The 16,477-nt window shown below is 41.5% G+C and overlaps 1 protein-coding gene across 2 annotated transcripts in view; it reads left to right on the top strand.

Moving 5' to 3' along the window:
* The window catches only part of SLC35F3 (solute carrier family 35 member F3), a 162,065-nt gene that overhangs the window by 111,495 nt on the left and 34,093 nt on the right, over positions 1 to 16,477 (top strand). For both annotated transcript variants that reach the window (XM_030268270.4, XM_030268269.4), the window contains one exon: positions 4,966 to 5,290. In XM_030268270.4, coding sequence (XP_030124130.3) covers positions 4,966 to 5,290 — 325 coding nt within the window. The remainder of the gene's footprint in view (positions 1 to 4,965; positions 5,291 to 16,477) is intronic.

The following is a 16,477-nucleotide window of genomic DNA, read 5'->3' as shown; positions in this document are numbered from 1 at the left end:
TCTCCCACTGATCTCTCCATGTAGTAAATACTGGGTGAAGAAGTCGCACAGCATTCCAGGCTGTGACAATATGCCTTGGTGGTATCTGGCCCTGATCCCTCTGCACGTCACAGATTTCTAGAGCTCTAACCACACTGAGGATCAGGCACTGTCTCACAGGACTTCCCTCAGCTCTTTCTCCCCTCTTTATGATAAGTGTATATTTTTGCAAGCTCTACAAACTTGTTCTATGCAATGCTCAAAAAGTTTCACAACATCTGACAGGCTGGCAAAATGGAAATACCTTTGGATGTCTCACTTATAATTGTCAGAGAGACCTGTGAGGGTTGTTCTTTTCATCAGAACCTTTTTCCAGAAGCCTGATTTAAAAACTTCCAGAACTTTTTTCCAGAAGCTTTTGTGCTTCAAAGTAAGCATATAAAGAATATGCTTACTTTGAAGCACATTCCTAGCCTGGGGAACCTGGAAGAGTTGTGCATTATCATTAGGTACATGTTTTGATCCCTAGTAGATAGGACCTTAGTCATTAAGGGTCACTTTCTCACTCTGAAGGGTTGGAAAGGGCATCCAGCACTTGTGTAATGCTTTCTTCCCTGATATGCTGACGAGCTGACAGCAGCTAAAGCAGGTCCTTGATGGCAGCTAAATATGCTCGTGTGGCAGTGCACAGCTCTGAGTCCACCAGCGCTGTATGCGGTGGCTTCACCCTCTGTTCCTGACAGCAGTGGTGGAGAGGTGGGACTCATCTCACCCAGCTTCAGACACCCACACCAGAGACACCTACTTCCAGCTTGTCGCCCCAGACTGTTTAGAGCTGGTGGAGAGAAACAAGCACTCAGAGTGATTCATCTGGCTCATTTTAATCATCCACTTTAGGAGGAGATAAATCGTGCTGTGGAAATGTCTCTTTTCTGTCTACTAGCTATGCAGAAAGTGTAAATCACTGTCTCAGATACACAAGTCGGCACAGCAGATGTCTCAAACTAAGAAGATGAATGCCACCCTTGTTTTTTATCAGTATCATATTTTTAATACACACATTTAGGTACAGTGTAAGCCCTTTAGCTGTCTAGCTGTGCACAGAAGTCTTAAGACTCTTGTATAGATTTTAGAAAAGGCCTGGGCCTATTTAAAGCTGTTACCTGTAATGGTTTAAAGGTGTAGTGCTTTACCATGCCTCTTTTGCTTCATGGCTTTTAGCTGGGTCTGTGGAGTAAATAGCTTGGGTACAGATGGCCCTTGCTACAGGTATCCACAGTCACCTGAGGGGGGGTCTTAGCCATAATAGAAGAAACAGGACAGCTGTTTTCTGAGGTTAATGGGATTGGCAGTAGCTTTGGAGATTATTTCTTTCCATTCATTTCTGAATGCCATGGAACAGAGGTTGGACTGAAAGGGAGGGAGGAGGAATGCCTCCATTTGGGATTTATGAAAAAGGAAAATGCATGAGCAATAGGGACAATGAAAAACCAAAATTAGTAAAAGCAAGATAGGCATTTTTCCTCTGCCTCAGTATATTAATCTGTTCTTTGAGGGGATACAGTAGCATACAGAGCAGTTTGCTGCAGGAAGCAATGGAAGAAACCCATTAAAAGACTGGAGAACTAAAATTCTTCAATGTCCTGCCTCATCGATTCTAAAAAGACATTTTGCCATCTTTAAATTCATGTGCATTCTGTTGCCAGCAGACTCTTGTGCAGTGTTAGAGAGAGAGAGAAGCTTTTCAGCCATGTGTGGGTTTAGTGTCACCTCATCTGTGCACCTATGGTTTGGGTGAGGAAAATGTCCCCAGCAGAGACACAGGGATGAGACAAGGCAAACTACAGCTCTGGATTTTGTGTTTGCCAGCTGGCAGGCAAGTGCCCTCCAGTAAATTAGAGGATGAGACCACAGGAATGTGTATCATCTGTAGTGTCCACCCTCTCCAAAGAAAATCTTTTTCTGGGGGAAAGATTGTATCACAGGTATCCTTCAGGTCAGTGGTGCATCCACTGGAAGGGTCTGTGCCTATTTGACATCTAACTCTCCAGCAGCACAAGCAATCATGAGGACACAATAAAGTTTCACTGACAGATACTAGAGACACTGACAGATATTACAAATCTCAGCTTGTAACTGTTAATCATCAGACAGTGTTTTTTACCCCGTCATTGTGAAATCCATTGTGCCTGGGATAAGTTTTTAGTCCCATCAGTTTGTAAATGCATTAAAAGAAAGAACATCCCTGGAAAGTTAACCTTTCAGGTGCAATTTCATTTTAGAAGTTAAACATGCAGCATTGTCTATTGCTGAAAGCAAACATTGCTGTTGGTGTGTTTAACACAATATTAAATATACCTGAACAAGTAATTTTGCCTACATAGCACAGAGAACCAGTAAATTCAGCTTTAGGGAGCAATTGCCATGGAACTGAGTAGAAGGCAGTGATATTTATGCAAGCTGTCCAGATGAACTGCTGACTCTTTTGTACGTGCACAGTGCAATGGGGACCTGGGCAGGTGGCTTCAGCCCTTCATGGGGGGAAGATCTTCACCACAGTGTCTGTACTGGGCTGTCTGTCAACACTGTGTTACCAGATGTTGAGTGTCTGGTGCATCAGACAGTTGTGATTAATTCTCATTTTAGGAAAAAATAACACAGCTTCAGTGTTGTGACTCAGAGCGCCTACTCATCTTAAACTCTCTTATATCCCAGTGGCTTTAGGCACATTCCCTAATGTTAAATATATTCAGCAGGAGTGGCTTAAATCCTGGTTTCCTGTTTCCCCAGGGAGTAACTGCGGAAAGATGCAAATGGCAGATACCCCACTGGCTGTCTCAAGAAGGAGGACCATTTTTGCCTACCTCTCCATAAAAAAACACAAACTCTGAGTGAAGTTGCATTGACACAGAGGCACAAACTCCTCTTAAGCTCTCGTTTGGCATGCTGGCTTCCTGAATTTGTTTTTTTCTGTGTGCAGAAACCCAGTGTCCAAGGGAAGAAGGATGCTGGAGTTTGTTAGGGTGTGTGAAGTGTTTGGTGTTGCAGTGACAATGCCCAGAAGAAAATCTTGAGTGGAAAGGAAAAACTTGGTAATCGTTCTAGGATTTGTGGGGTGGACAGCAAAGAGGGCACTGGCAACCACCCACTACATGGGGAAGTTAAAAGAAATAAGTGTACTCTTGTTTGGTATAAACTGAACACTGATGCTGGTCTGTGCAGCAAGTCAGGTGCTTTAGAATTATTTTAAATGAGCTGAACATTCACAGACTGTTTTTCAATTCAAACTTTTGACAGGTGGCTTGTAACCTTTCCATTATGTGTTTAATACAAGGTCACATTAACTTTGGACAATTCATTGGCTTGCTGATGCATCTCTTGTTATGTGGGAGGCTGCCCACAGAACCTTCTATTGAAAACTGAAATAAGTGGAGAGATCAGATCTCTGGAAGGCACACAACAAGGCTAGGTGTTTATAACTTTGCTCCTGTACATTCTTGTTCAATATCAGGCCATCAAACACAGGCCACAATCTTTCTTTTTATAAAATACAGCTTTACCAGGCAACCTAATGGTACTTTTAGCTCAGATAATGCATTTCTTATCTGTAGGGAAATAACTAAATAGTTCTTTCCATAGAAAGAAACATTTTCTTTCATAATGTGTTTGGTCATATAAGTACAACTTTAGGTTAGCTTGAAATAAGAGATTTTTCCATTCCACATATGAATTCACACCAGAATAAGGAAGGATTTTTTAATTTTTTTTTTTTTTTTTAATGTAGATCTCTCTTAGTCTGCCTTGAATATTTATAAATGTTTGGAAATAATACAGTCTCTCATTGTCCTGGCTTTATTTACATGTTTTCACCTTTCAATGCATAGAGTAAATTCTGGACAGTTTTAAAGTTGTAGATTCCTGGATTTCAATGTGAACTACAATGTGCTACTTCCTGCTTTAGGTGAATGGACCAACTAAACTGCAGTCAGGCTGTTAGGGAAATCACTGCTGAGTGTTGTGTGTGAGTGACTGTCAACTTCAGCAGATGTTCAATGGGGTGAATTTAAGAAAGGCGGGTAGAAAGCCCTGAAGGCAGTGCTGAAGCCCTCAGCCTGCTGTTGAGGTCTGCCAGCACGTTTTGATGCCTCTGAGAACTCAGCCAGCTAACTTTCCTCGCTCATTCATTCACAAGCAGGATTATTGACTGACAGCTGTAGGAATGCAGAGCTATAACAGTTCATGTTTCAGGGTTGAATGGGCAAGGTTTTAGGTGAAAAATTTCCAGCAGCATGCTAGGCTTAGTTATAATGGGGCAAAGATGCAGTCCAGTCTTTGTGCAGGACTCAAACTAAAAAAGTTAGGCTTGACTGGTCAGAGATGGACTTAAGAGCAGCATGTGGTTTGGTCTAGTTTTTGCTACCTGACTACGGCCATAGCAGACCTGTTTTTCCAGGGACCACTGAAATGCCTGGTGATCCAATTCAGTATTAGTCATGCTATTTATGTTGCAGTGATTTTGCTTAACTTCAAGATTAAATATGTTGCTTTTCTTCTAAGAAACACCATATTCCATAAACTGGCCATTTCTGCATTTTCTGAGACAGTAACAATTTCAAGTGCTGTTATAATTCCCTTTGCTGCTTTATCAAACTCAATACCACATTTTTCATTCATTTACACATCCTAACGGCACGAGTTTAAGTGGTGTGTTAAGCCTTTCTAGGTACATCAAAGCAACATGTAATTTTCACTTCCATTTTACCCAAGGGCTTCTAAATCTAGAGGTGATAATTGTTATTTGCATTCTAATTATGCTTCAGTTCAACCAGAGGCTTTGAAATGATCTAAAAACAAAGGACATTTTGTGGCAAGATCGGGTGAGTTCCTTTGCTCATAAAGCTCCACGTGACTTCAAACGAGCCTAAGATTTGAAAATTAAACTGCAGGATGGATTTGCTTAGTAAGCCATGTGTTTTCTTCTCCTAGGGGATGAGCGCTCCCGGGAGTCTCCAGCCCCAGCCGAAGCACAGATGCAAGCTGGGGCGGAAGGCAGTGGAAGGGTGAACCGCTGCTGCTGGAAATGTTCCGTGACGCAACTCAAGAAGATTTTCTGGGGTGTGGCCATGGTCCTGGGTGTCTGCTCCTCTTGGTCGGGTTCAACCCAGCTAGCAAAACTGACCTTTAAGAAATTCGATGCACCCTTCACTCTAACGTGGTTTGCAACAAACTGGAACTTTTTATTCTTTCCTTTGTATTATCTTGGACATGTTTTTAAGTCAGCTGAAAAGCAGTCTCCAAAGCAAAGATACAGGTATGGGAGCTTTTGTTTTTAATCCCGTGGCTCTTGCTTGCTGCTCTACATTTCACAGACATTTTGTTCAAATCAGTCAATTACATCAAACTCGTGTTTGCTTTCTTCTCCAGTTTTGTTAAAGGACGGTCTGAGTTCGTTGTGTGTGCTATGTTAGGTGCTATTATTATTCCTAATATTATTTCACTTCAGCAGTAAGAAATCCAGATTTATTTCCAACAAATGTAAGTCATGTTATGAAAGTCTGCATTTTCTACAATTATTTATCCAGAGTTTTCTGCAAGCATTTTTTTTTTTTTAATTAATATCTCTTTCCCCTACCCATGGCTGACTTCTGGGTCAGTCTCTGAGTAAGTTAAGTAAGCTTTTCTTTTCCAAGCTCAGGACTAGAGCAGAGCCTTGAATAGCTGAGTAAAAAGTACTGCAGTATTTTCCTGGCACAACGCCCTTGACATCAAAGGCCAAGCTCTGATCCCAGTTAAACTTGAGCTGTTATGTTTATTTCCGGGAGGAAGCGCAGTCATAACCAAAGGCAGCACTTTGTCTTCAGCACACCTTGTCTTTATAGCAAGCCAAACCCGCAAAGCCTGAGTCGCTCACGGAAAGCCCTGAGTGCCCGTCCTGCGTGAGAGGCTGAGGATGCTGTGGCTGCTTGAAGGACGGCCTCTCACTGAGCACTCCCTCAGCTCTGCTCTGCTCCTTTTGGCCTGAAAGGTGTCTGGGACAGATGGGATGACTCAGCCATCAAGATGTCCCATGTCAGAGAGCTTGCCTGATACGTGGAAGGATGTGAACAACCTTTTCCCCTTCTGTTACACAGTGGGGCTCATAGACTTTTAATGAAGTAGCTCAGAAAAGTAAACAGTACGAAGTACACATTTCTCAGCTCCCAGCTGTGCAGCAGCAAGGTGGAAACTTACTACAAGAAAAATCTAAGAAACCAGGTTACTCAGGAAATGCTCTACCTCAGATGATTAGGGCTAAGAAATTTTATTGCTTAGCCATCATTACAGTTTCTTCATCTTTTAAATAATGTGGGGGCTTCAGATAATGGATATGACCATTCACTGCAGGTTCTAGAGCAGGATCCAGAAGTTCTAAAGGCATTTTTATAAGTGCCATGTTTCCTGAGCTTCAGTCTTCAGCTTGTATTTGTTCATGGCATATACAGAGATAAGAGGAGTATGGAGGTTACAGAAAGCTACAGCTTAATCTAAAACCAGCAACAAATGCTAGCCTAAAAGCAAATACCTTTTTGTTTCTGTGGTTTTAAGTATTTTTCTTCCCAGCTGCTCGCAGATAATGTTTTAAATACTGCTTAATTCTGGGGTGAGCGGTTCTGGTTTGCCAGGTCCCTGGGGTTAAAAACCCAGAGCACTTGTACTCATTGCTGCAGTAAATTGATACAGTTGGTAGTTTCATGTCTTTCATTAATTAAATGAGGGCTCAACTGAAGAGCAGGTGCAAGCCCTGCAGCCTGTTTGGGATGCAGGGGGACATCATTAGCAGTAGGCTTGCCCAGGCTTCATAGAGAGTGCATGTTTGTGTGTCTGACACAAGCAGACTAATAGAGTTAACTTAGAAAGGGTTTCTGGGTGTAAGGGAAGATGTGTGCCTTTGGAGATGCAGCTGTGGCTCCCAGCTTTGCTGCAGATTTGTTTTGTGGTTTGGAGCAAATCACTGCAGACCTCTGATTTCCTTGTACTCCCTATTCTTTTGGAGGAGCCAGTCCTTCAGGGAGGAGGGAGGGCTCCCCTTTACCAGTGTTTACGTAGTGTCTGCCTCATCACACCCCCTGTCTCCACTGAGGCCTTTTGGTGGTGCTGCATCAAGAGTTACTATGAAATTATTTGCTGTTTATCTGCTTGCTCCATTACAGCTGAGATGTCTCATGCGTGTGTCAGTAAACCTGAGCATTACAGTCCAGCCCTCCCCTCCTAATTATTCCTTTTTTTTCCATTTTATATATGTGTGCAAATATATATCCTTCACTTTCATCTATATTTTACATCTTGTCTGAGCTCTCTGGCAGGAATTTGGAACAAGATAAAAGGCAATAGTAGGAAAAGGTGGAAATATGATATCTAAGTCACCTTAGCAGTAAAGTAGAAAAAGAAGGGGTTCTCAGAGCTTGCCTACACAGATTGCTAAAATCCACAGGTACCTAATGTTTTTTGGCAGCAAAGCTCCCCTAGGACACCTGCCCATCCACCTCAGCAGAACTGGGCTGCTCAGCCTCTCCTCCCCCTGCCACAGGCCGTGCTTCCACACCAGCCCTTCCTGAGGGCACTGGAGCCAGCACATGTGCTTAGGTACCTCCCATTCAGTTGGAGGGCATGTAAAAACAGCAACCACCAGGAAAAATACACAAAAGGGGGATCATAAAACGTAGCAACAGTGACTAGATGTGTAGTCCCTCTGCACAGATTATATCATTTATTACCGCTTTTAAATTCATGTTGTATCATACCAGTATGTATGCTATGCTGTAAATATGTGAATTTTTATGTTTTGTAGTCTCACAAGAAGAACATACCTGGCATGGACATAAATTAGTTTTTAGCTGGTTTATAACAGAAAATCAGGTGGTTTTTTTTCCCTTTTTATAATATGTATAATAGTAGTAAATTTGCCACCAAAATTCTGTAGGGACACATTGAATGTTAGAGCAGGTTTATTCAGTTTCTTTATCAGATTTTGAGTATTAGGCCACATTGTGAAGTATCAAGGACTTATGACTGAACCATATTGCTGGTAAGGAACTTGCTGTTTTATCTGAAGTAGCTTTAGACAGCATGAGCACACCATGGGGAGAGTCACTCTTCATAGCAAGCCAGAACTCATGCATTCACTTCCCATTGCTCTATACTCCCTGAGCAGCTCCGTCAAATGCTGCCAGGGCTGTGGCCAAGTGCAGGCTGCTCAAGGTAAGACTTCTCCCATGGTTGCCACCAAGGATGTCGTGGCGCAGGACTTGTGTGCATGGATGTGATACAGAGAGCTCTGGAAGGCCACGGAAGAGCATGCCAGCATCACTCTCCTACTTCTTGTACTTAGCTTAAAATAAAATTACTGTAACTAAATTATTTTTCATTTCAGCCATTGTCCAGTCCAGAAATAAGAGATGTAATGATTTGTGCACCTGAAGCATCATTTAAGAGTACTTAATACTTTTTGCTTCCAAACTGCTTTATAAAATGACACATTTAATCTGATGAGCTATCCTCCATCATATCTACATTATTAATATATGATGTAACATAAATTAAAAGCACCAGGGCTTAAAATCCCTGGCTACATGAAAGATTAAATTAAAATCTCTGCAAGATATGGCTTAGCTTTGTGTATCTCTAAGCAGAAAACACATCTTTTATAAAGATTTGCCCTCTGTGCTCCAGCTGGGAGGAGTAATAGAGGGGTTTCTTCACATTTTAGAAAAATACCTCAGAATGCTTGTTTATTTTGATGGTATAGGCTTATCTAATGACTTTTTTGAGAAGAAAAGGAAAGGACTTTCAAGAATATTTGAAGGATTATTTATTTATTTATAATTTAGATCTTGATTTTTTATTTCATAAAGATTTAGGACTAAAGAGAACACAGAAACTATAACTAAATCTCTACTGAAATCTTGAATGCACCTGTTGTGTTGGATGAATGAAAGGATCATCGCAGTGCAGTCCCTGCACTGATCTGCAAGCATATTTGAACATGTTTTAGGTTTTTTTTTCTTCACCGATTCAGAGTTTTGTCTCTATATTGCCTCCAAATTATCTGCCACTAGTCTTCCAGAATTTGTAGATTTTTCTTTGAAAATACAGAAAAGATTACAGGTAATACTGAACTGTTGTTCGGTCTTTGAAACTGAATCAAAATACTGGTGCAGGACTAGCATAGTAAAGGACTAGCATAGTAGATTTCACTTACTCTGACATACCAACATGCTGACTTCACACAAGTTACTTTTGGTCGACATACCCTTGGGCTCAGAATCAGGATTTGGTTCTTCAGAGGCCACAAAGTTTCAGTGCCATAGCTTCACTTGAGGTCCAGGAGAATGTGGACCAGTTTCTAAATGTGTTTCACAGGCATTTCGGCAATGATGCAAAAGATGAGACACTCACCATCACCCCCAGTGGTACAAGGAGCTGAGTCCATTAGTTTGATCCTGACTGCTGTGAAGTGCAATGCACTGCACCAGGGTACTGCCCTCCTTTTCTGCAGCAGGTAGAGAACCCCACTGGTAACCAAGCCCCTGGCCATGATGAAGCTCTAAGGGAAAGAAGGTCAGAGCCATTTGGCATGACTGGATGCTGTTCTACTATCGATTTTTCAGTGGTTTGTGTTTGTGAGTCTCTCTTACCCAGCAGCATTAAAATGTTGCAGTGTGGTTAACTTTTGGCATTCTGATAATTTATATTACTACTTAGATGGGAGCTTCGCCACCATAGCAGACAGCATTAACAGGGTCATAAATAAGCTGTGGAGGCATCAAGACATGACAAATGCAAGTGTTTTTAGCAAATGTCATCCAATGAAGCATGTTTGCTTTCAAATAACTTCAGTTTATAAATCCTATTTGTCTAATTCAGAACATTATCCTTAAAATAATACCTATTTACTTTGTGCTCCTCAAAATAAAATCACTTTACATTTCAAGTTCACATTAGCTTCTTGGGGAAAATAAAAATAATAATAATAAAAAAAAAAACCAACCAAGAAACTAAATAAACCATTGAAATTAAAAGATAAAGCATCTGATTCTTATCTGAGTTTGACAGACCAGTTAGGAGTAACTCCAGATTAAATCAGTTTGATGTCTACAGCAAGAGATCAGTTTGATCTCTACAGTTGTCTGTCACCTTTGTGCTTGACATCAAAACAATTAATTAGAAGAAGATGTGGATATTGTCCAAGAGGTTTATGATACTTGTAGTCATCTTTATCTCTCCTACAGATATCTGAGAGGAGCTGGAGGTGTTATTGATGGACCACTGTATCAGTTCTCTGACTGTTTTCAGTGAATATGCACTTTCCTGCCAGAAGTCCTGGCTGAAGACAAGGCCTAATTGCACAAAGAGCAAGCAGCAGTAATAGTGAGGCCTTCTGCTGAGCAGCATGGTGTTTGTGGTAGTGGCAGTGCTTGTGGGTGCATGTCCAGTGTCCAGCCTGCTGTCCCTAGGGCATCAAGTTTGGTCATGGAGCATTCATTTGGCCTTAGCACACCTGAAGCCCCAGCCACAGAGCTCAGGGTGATGCTGTTGTTAATTTCTGTTTCTCAAGTCAAGTATTACCACTTCCTGATGAAACCTGCAGTAGCTGCTGTTTCTTGCCTTTTGAAGAGGAAAGTGTGTCCCCATTGGAGGTGGGATTGGTGTGCTGTCACCCAACAGGGGTTCTGGAGGTGGCTTCTTGCTGCTGCCTTGACATAATACAGCTATGCTGTACCATGGCCAGATGATTGCATGAGTTGTGGTTTCAGCTACTTCTTTGGGGAGACTTGTTTTCTTTTTTGATTAATGTCATGGTCTCTTGGTCTTTGTGCCCCCTGAAAGAAAATTTTCTCAGCCATGTCTCAAAAATATGTTCTACAGGCTGCCTGTTCCTGAGAAAATAACAGATCCAGCGTTTTTCTAGAGGAGCCTCCTGTTCATATCAGTCTCTTCTGAAGACAGTACCATGGGTTGGATTAGGAGAAAATGTGACACAGCTGGCTTCTCAGTGTCACACTGCATATTCCAGCGCTTCCAGCTTGGAGCTGAATGTCTGGTTTCCACACAGAATTCCGAGGGAGAGCAAAACAGAAACACAAGTGTGAGGCGTGTAAGGTGACGCAGCAGGAAAGGGTAAGGAGAAAGAGAAAGGGCTGTGGTCAAACTGGCTACTAGTGGGAGCCCTCCACCATCCCAGATTTAGGCACCTAACTAGAATTGAGACACTGCTCCTCTCAATGTCTTCCACTGAAGAGCTTAAAAAACTGCTCCTGGACCATGGTGAAGGTGATAGTTTTTCTCTCCCTCAAGTGCATCCTATGGAGCTTGGTACCTGCATCAGACTTGATGTAAGTGGCTGGCAGAAAGCCACAAAATTGATGGCCCAGTCCTATCCTCTCTGGAGGTAGCTCTCACAATGGTGAGCCTGCATGGTGGGCCCAGGAACATAAGGTGGCATTTATATGCTTACCTCCCTTTCTAAACTTCATGGAAATACCTCTGAGAGATTTCTTTTAAAATTCTGTTCTATTCCGGTAGCTAACACTGTCTCTGAGAACTCATGTTTTAGCTTTTGTGAGAAAATGGTCATGGGTTCTTCTTTAGGACACCAGTCCTTTCTAATTTAACATTACAGATTAAACTTGGAGTTTGCATTTGTTTTTCAAACCGTGATGTTCTGAAAAAAGCTAAACATTTGTGTCCTGTGAAAAGCTTTCCCTTAATCTGAAGAGCCTTCATCTCTTGCAAATCACCTCTTGTGGGCTTTTGGACTTCAGTGAAGTGCAAATTGAGAATAAAACTTGGTTACTGCCTGATCAGGACAGACCCACATTCTTTAATCTTGAGCCTGGTTTGCAAAATCATTCTAAGGATGATTGAATTAAGTAATGTCCTGTAATTTTGTCTTGTTGTTCCATTACTTTTGTCTCCTCTGCTGTGGCTTGAACAGATGCTTCAAAATAATTATATTATCTGCCTCCTGTGAGGTAACAGTGCTTGAGGCAAGGACTAGAAGGAGAAGTAATTGTTCTTGTTACCTGCAGACAGGGCATGTGCTATGAAGCAATGTATTTATGTAATGGCATTTGCTTGGAAAAAAATGTTGTGTCTTGCAGCACTGAATGATCTCTCTCTGGTCAGTAGTTAAACTGCATTTCATTAAGACTGCCTCTGGTTAGTTAAACAAGCTGCCAAGCTCCCACACTGCTAGGGCTTTTCTCAGGAGACCTCGAGAGCAAATCTGCCTCTGCTGGTCCTGCCCAAGATGATCTGACCTTTCTGCACTCACTGAGACCATGGGACAAAAGCAAGCCAGGCTGAAGGGACCTCAGGTCACCTCCTCCCTTTCCTGCCTCCAGGCATGACCTGCACACACAGACAGAAAAGTAGCTGTATTTAATGGCTGGCAAAGGAAAAAAAAGGACTGGGAAAAGAATGTGAGATTGTGTTTACTGCACAGAGGAAGAAGCAGAAAGCTGAGGTGAGCATGGATTTGCTGGTTTTCCAATCATCATAACATGGAAGAAGGTTTCACAGGTGGCCTTTTTGCAGAATGTTGTCTACCTTGGTCACCATACCAAGTACCTTGACCCCCAGTGCACAAACTCAGTAAATGGAGACTGTCCTAGATAGATTCTCCATTATGTTTACAGCAGCAATAAAAATAACAACAAAATCCAGGAAGGACTGATAAGGAATTCTGCTTTTGTTTTTTTTCCAGCCCAGATTTGTGTCAAAATACCTTGAAGGCATCTACCTTTAAAGCTGCTTTAAAAAAGGAAAGTGCATATATGGCAACAGACGTTGTAGCTATAATTAACAGCTCTCAATAAAGACGGATGATACAGTGAGAAGTCTTGGAGGCTGACAGTACTACAGAAGTGGAAAAAACCTATTTGTCCAGCTGCCTAGTGGTTATGGACTGTGTCCAGATTTCCCAGAATTGTTTGTGTTTGTATGAAAAGGCAGCCTCATATAAATGCACATGTACCTGGCTGAGGATCCTGTTCAATCCAAATCTCCAGAAGCTGGCCACCCTTGCTTGCTAGACGAAGCTATAAGTGGTAAAAAGGGACAAATAGCCAAAGGTGGAGGTTGGCAGCAACAGAGGTATATGAACAGGGCATCATAAACTGAAAAACCCTACAATGTTGTTTGTGAACATCCATAAGGGCTTTTGGAGGGAAATAATGTTAAGATATGAACTGATGGGCAGACAGGTTCATATATGTGTTCACACACTCATACACAACCATTTTGTGTTTTTCAGTGCTAAAATACCTTTCCAAATAGTAGCTTTTTGCCAGAGAATCTGATTCAAAAATGGGGAAGGTAAACAATATATGGTTTTGTTACCTTGTTCACCTGCTTTGGGTTACAGTTTGTGGAGACTGATTCTCTTCATCCTGGCTGTAGAAAAGGAAAAAACCCTCTTGTTGGTTTGCTTGCCAGTCCTTGGGGTTAGGGCTACAACCCAGTGAGTTTCAAGAAAAGAGCCTCATTTACTTTGTTGTTTCATAGTCATTGCCTATCATTTGGGTGTCTTGGCTAAGCAAGCCTACACTAAGTCTCCTGTGGCAGCCTCATCAGTTCCCTGTTCCTCATATCTGTGACTGAGCTCTTCCCCACCTAGAGTTGGTTGCTTTTTGTTTGTTTGTTTACAAATTGTGTTCCTTCTCTTTGGAGCTGGGAGCTGTTTACCCATTTACTGAAGCTGTTCGTTTCACAGGCTGCAATGTTCCCTTCATATCTTCAAAAACCTTCCACTGTCTGAGTGAAGCATTCAGATTCCCACTGGGGGAGTGGGCCTATGGAAGCTTTATGTGAAGGATGGCATCTCCCATCTCTTTCAGCATCCTCAGCTGTTAAGCCTCGGGGATCTCAAGTCCATTCAAGCACCCGAGTGTCCCTTCAGTGACAGAGTATTATTAACCTTCATGTAGTACATTGCTAAGATGGGACTCCTTGGATGGTATGAATCCAGGTCCATTTGCTAGAGGAGGACTCTATGTCTTTTTCCTCTACATCATTTGGCATGTGGCCTTGCGTTGCATCTGAAAAAAATGTTTTGCTTCACCAAAAACTGCATTTTTTTAACATTATTCTCTTCACTGTATCTATTATAGAGGCTAGCCAGGCTGACCAAAAATTTTATTTTGCCTTTTCTGCACTGGAACTGCAGCTTTCTTCACTAGTCTGGCTTATTATACCTTCAGCTGGAGTATATATAGATTTCCAAGTACAGAAAGATAATTCTTCTGATATTAAAACCTCCTATTCAATAGGACAATAGCAAGAATTTCACCTCTGCTTTCAGTACTCAGAAGACTGACTGGAAGAAAAATAAAACCACAGCTCTGTAATGTTGTCTGGTATTTTTTCCATCTAAGAAGTGATGGTCTTGTTAGACCATCTCACCATGATCCCTGAACATCGGGTCATAGAATCATGTAATTCTAGCTGCTGGGGACCTGGGGAGGCAGCTCTAGTCCAACCTGCTCAGTGCAGACCCACGTCATATCTGCCTTTTAGTTTTGTTAATGATTAGTGGTCTGCAGACACTGAGTGAGGCATAACTGTTATTAAATTTAGGTGTGCTTTATTGCATCTTTTATTGTGCTGTCTCTATGATATCCCAAAATTACACATACCAGAACATATTGCCGTGAATGTACCCATTCTGCTTCTGTTTACCACTTTTTGCCGGAGGCTTCTTAAATGTTTTTCTGTCCTCAGGCAAAGAGATGTTGATTCAAACAAGGAGCATTTGATTTATTTTTTAATAACCTTGAAATTTAAAAAGAAATTGTATTAAGCCACTAAAATGAGAGCTAGACTTTTTATAATAATCAAATTTTCACCTAGCATTTTTTGTATTTAATTAAGTTCTCTATATTAAATGTGATGGGTACAGGCAGCATTTGACCCTATCTAGAATAGCTCCACTGAGCCCCATGACAGAATGCTGATTTCATCACAGAACAGCAGAGATCTTAAAGATCATCTAGTTCCAACTCCTCCACCATGGGCAGGGACACCTCCTACTAGACCAGATTGCTCAAAGCCCCATCCAGCCTGACCTTAAACACTTCCAGGGATGCAGCATCACAGATTCTCTGGACACCCTGTTCTAGTGCCTCACCACCCTCACAGTAACTAATTTCTTCCTAATTGCTATCAGAAATTGTCTGGCTGAGTGAATATTAAAAATATCAAGTTAATAACTATTTAGATGTATTTCATCTTGCAGAGGGTAACTCAGGTTTTGGCCATCCAGAAATTCACCCCGAAATTCACCTCCACATTGATTTTTTAAAGTGTCTGTTGATTCTGGAGAAGTGAAATAGAAAAACTTAGTGTTGAAAAATAGTGTGCCAGAAGAGGATATAGTGACATACAGACACATGATCAGCTGCTTTTTGTCAATATGTATGCAGACCTGCCATTGCGCATGAAATTTTTAACAATTAAGGCCAACCATCTGAAAGTCTTACAACATTTAATAAAGAGCTCCATTGATTTCATAGGTTTTCCAGACAATTTACAAAGCCATGCTCTTTTGTAGTTCCAGATGGACTCTGTGTCATAATTTTCCTCTTTACCAAGTTCCACGTGAATTTTTTTAGCAGAGTTGTACTGTTGATCATGTAAGCCAGATAACTGTATGGGAGTATGATAAAGATCAGCTAAACCATGGATTGAGGAAGATGTGGAAAGAGCTAAATGACATCAAGCAGCATAAGGGAGGTAATTTGAAACGAGGAAAGTGGTTTCTCTCAGTGTGCTAGTGAGCTGTCAGGAGTCTGAAAAACAAGAAGAACCTCAAAGAGTGGTTAGTGCGTGCTTGGGAATCAGAGATGGTGGTCAAATGTTGTGTGTTATGGAAGCAGAGTGCATGAGCTCTGCTGAAATGTAACATTTGCATGAGTGATAGTACTCATGGCTTCTCTGTGAGCTAAGAGGGCTCAATAAATCCTGTGTCATTTCAGTGGACAGTTCGCTTCTCATAGCATTGCTCATGTATAGGGTCCTGTGGCTGGCTGCTGGCTCTTAGCGTGGGATATACCAGGTTTGGATTGGTTTGGCTCAGCAGCCGTCCAAGTCATAGAGGTCACTCAGAACCACCTAGGGGAAGATAAAGTCAACTACCAAGAGTTATTTCATATGTTTACAGATTTGTTTCTTAACAAGAATATGTTAAGAAAATGTGCAACTAAAATATGCCAAACTGCTAAAGCTATCTACTTGCAGTCTTTTCAAAAGTAAGCAGTGAATTTGCTTTATTTTCAGGTGAACAGGAGTCATAAGGAGGAAATTGATCTTGGAAGTTGTGACAGTTCTATGTATAGTTAATTGTGGACTTTACTTTTGGCTAGCAAGTTGCAAACTGACTTGTCTGCTGCTTTATATTTCTTGAGCTTTGCTTTGTTTTAAGGATTAAAACAAAACAAAACAAAAAACAGCTGGCTTCCCG

Source organism: Taeniopygia guttata, chromosome 3, assembly GCF_048771995.1.
Source record: "Taeniopygia guttata chromosome 3, bTaeGut7.mat, whole genome shotgun sequence".
Classification (NCBI taxonomy): Eukaryota; Metazoa; Chordata; class Aves; order Passeriformes; family Estrildidae; genus Taeniopygia; species Taeniopygia guttata.
Note: the sequence above shows the minus strand (reverse complement) of the source record. Positions and strands in the feature narration are given on the sequence as shown.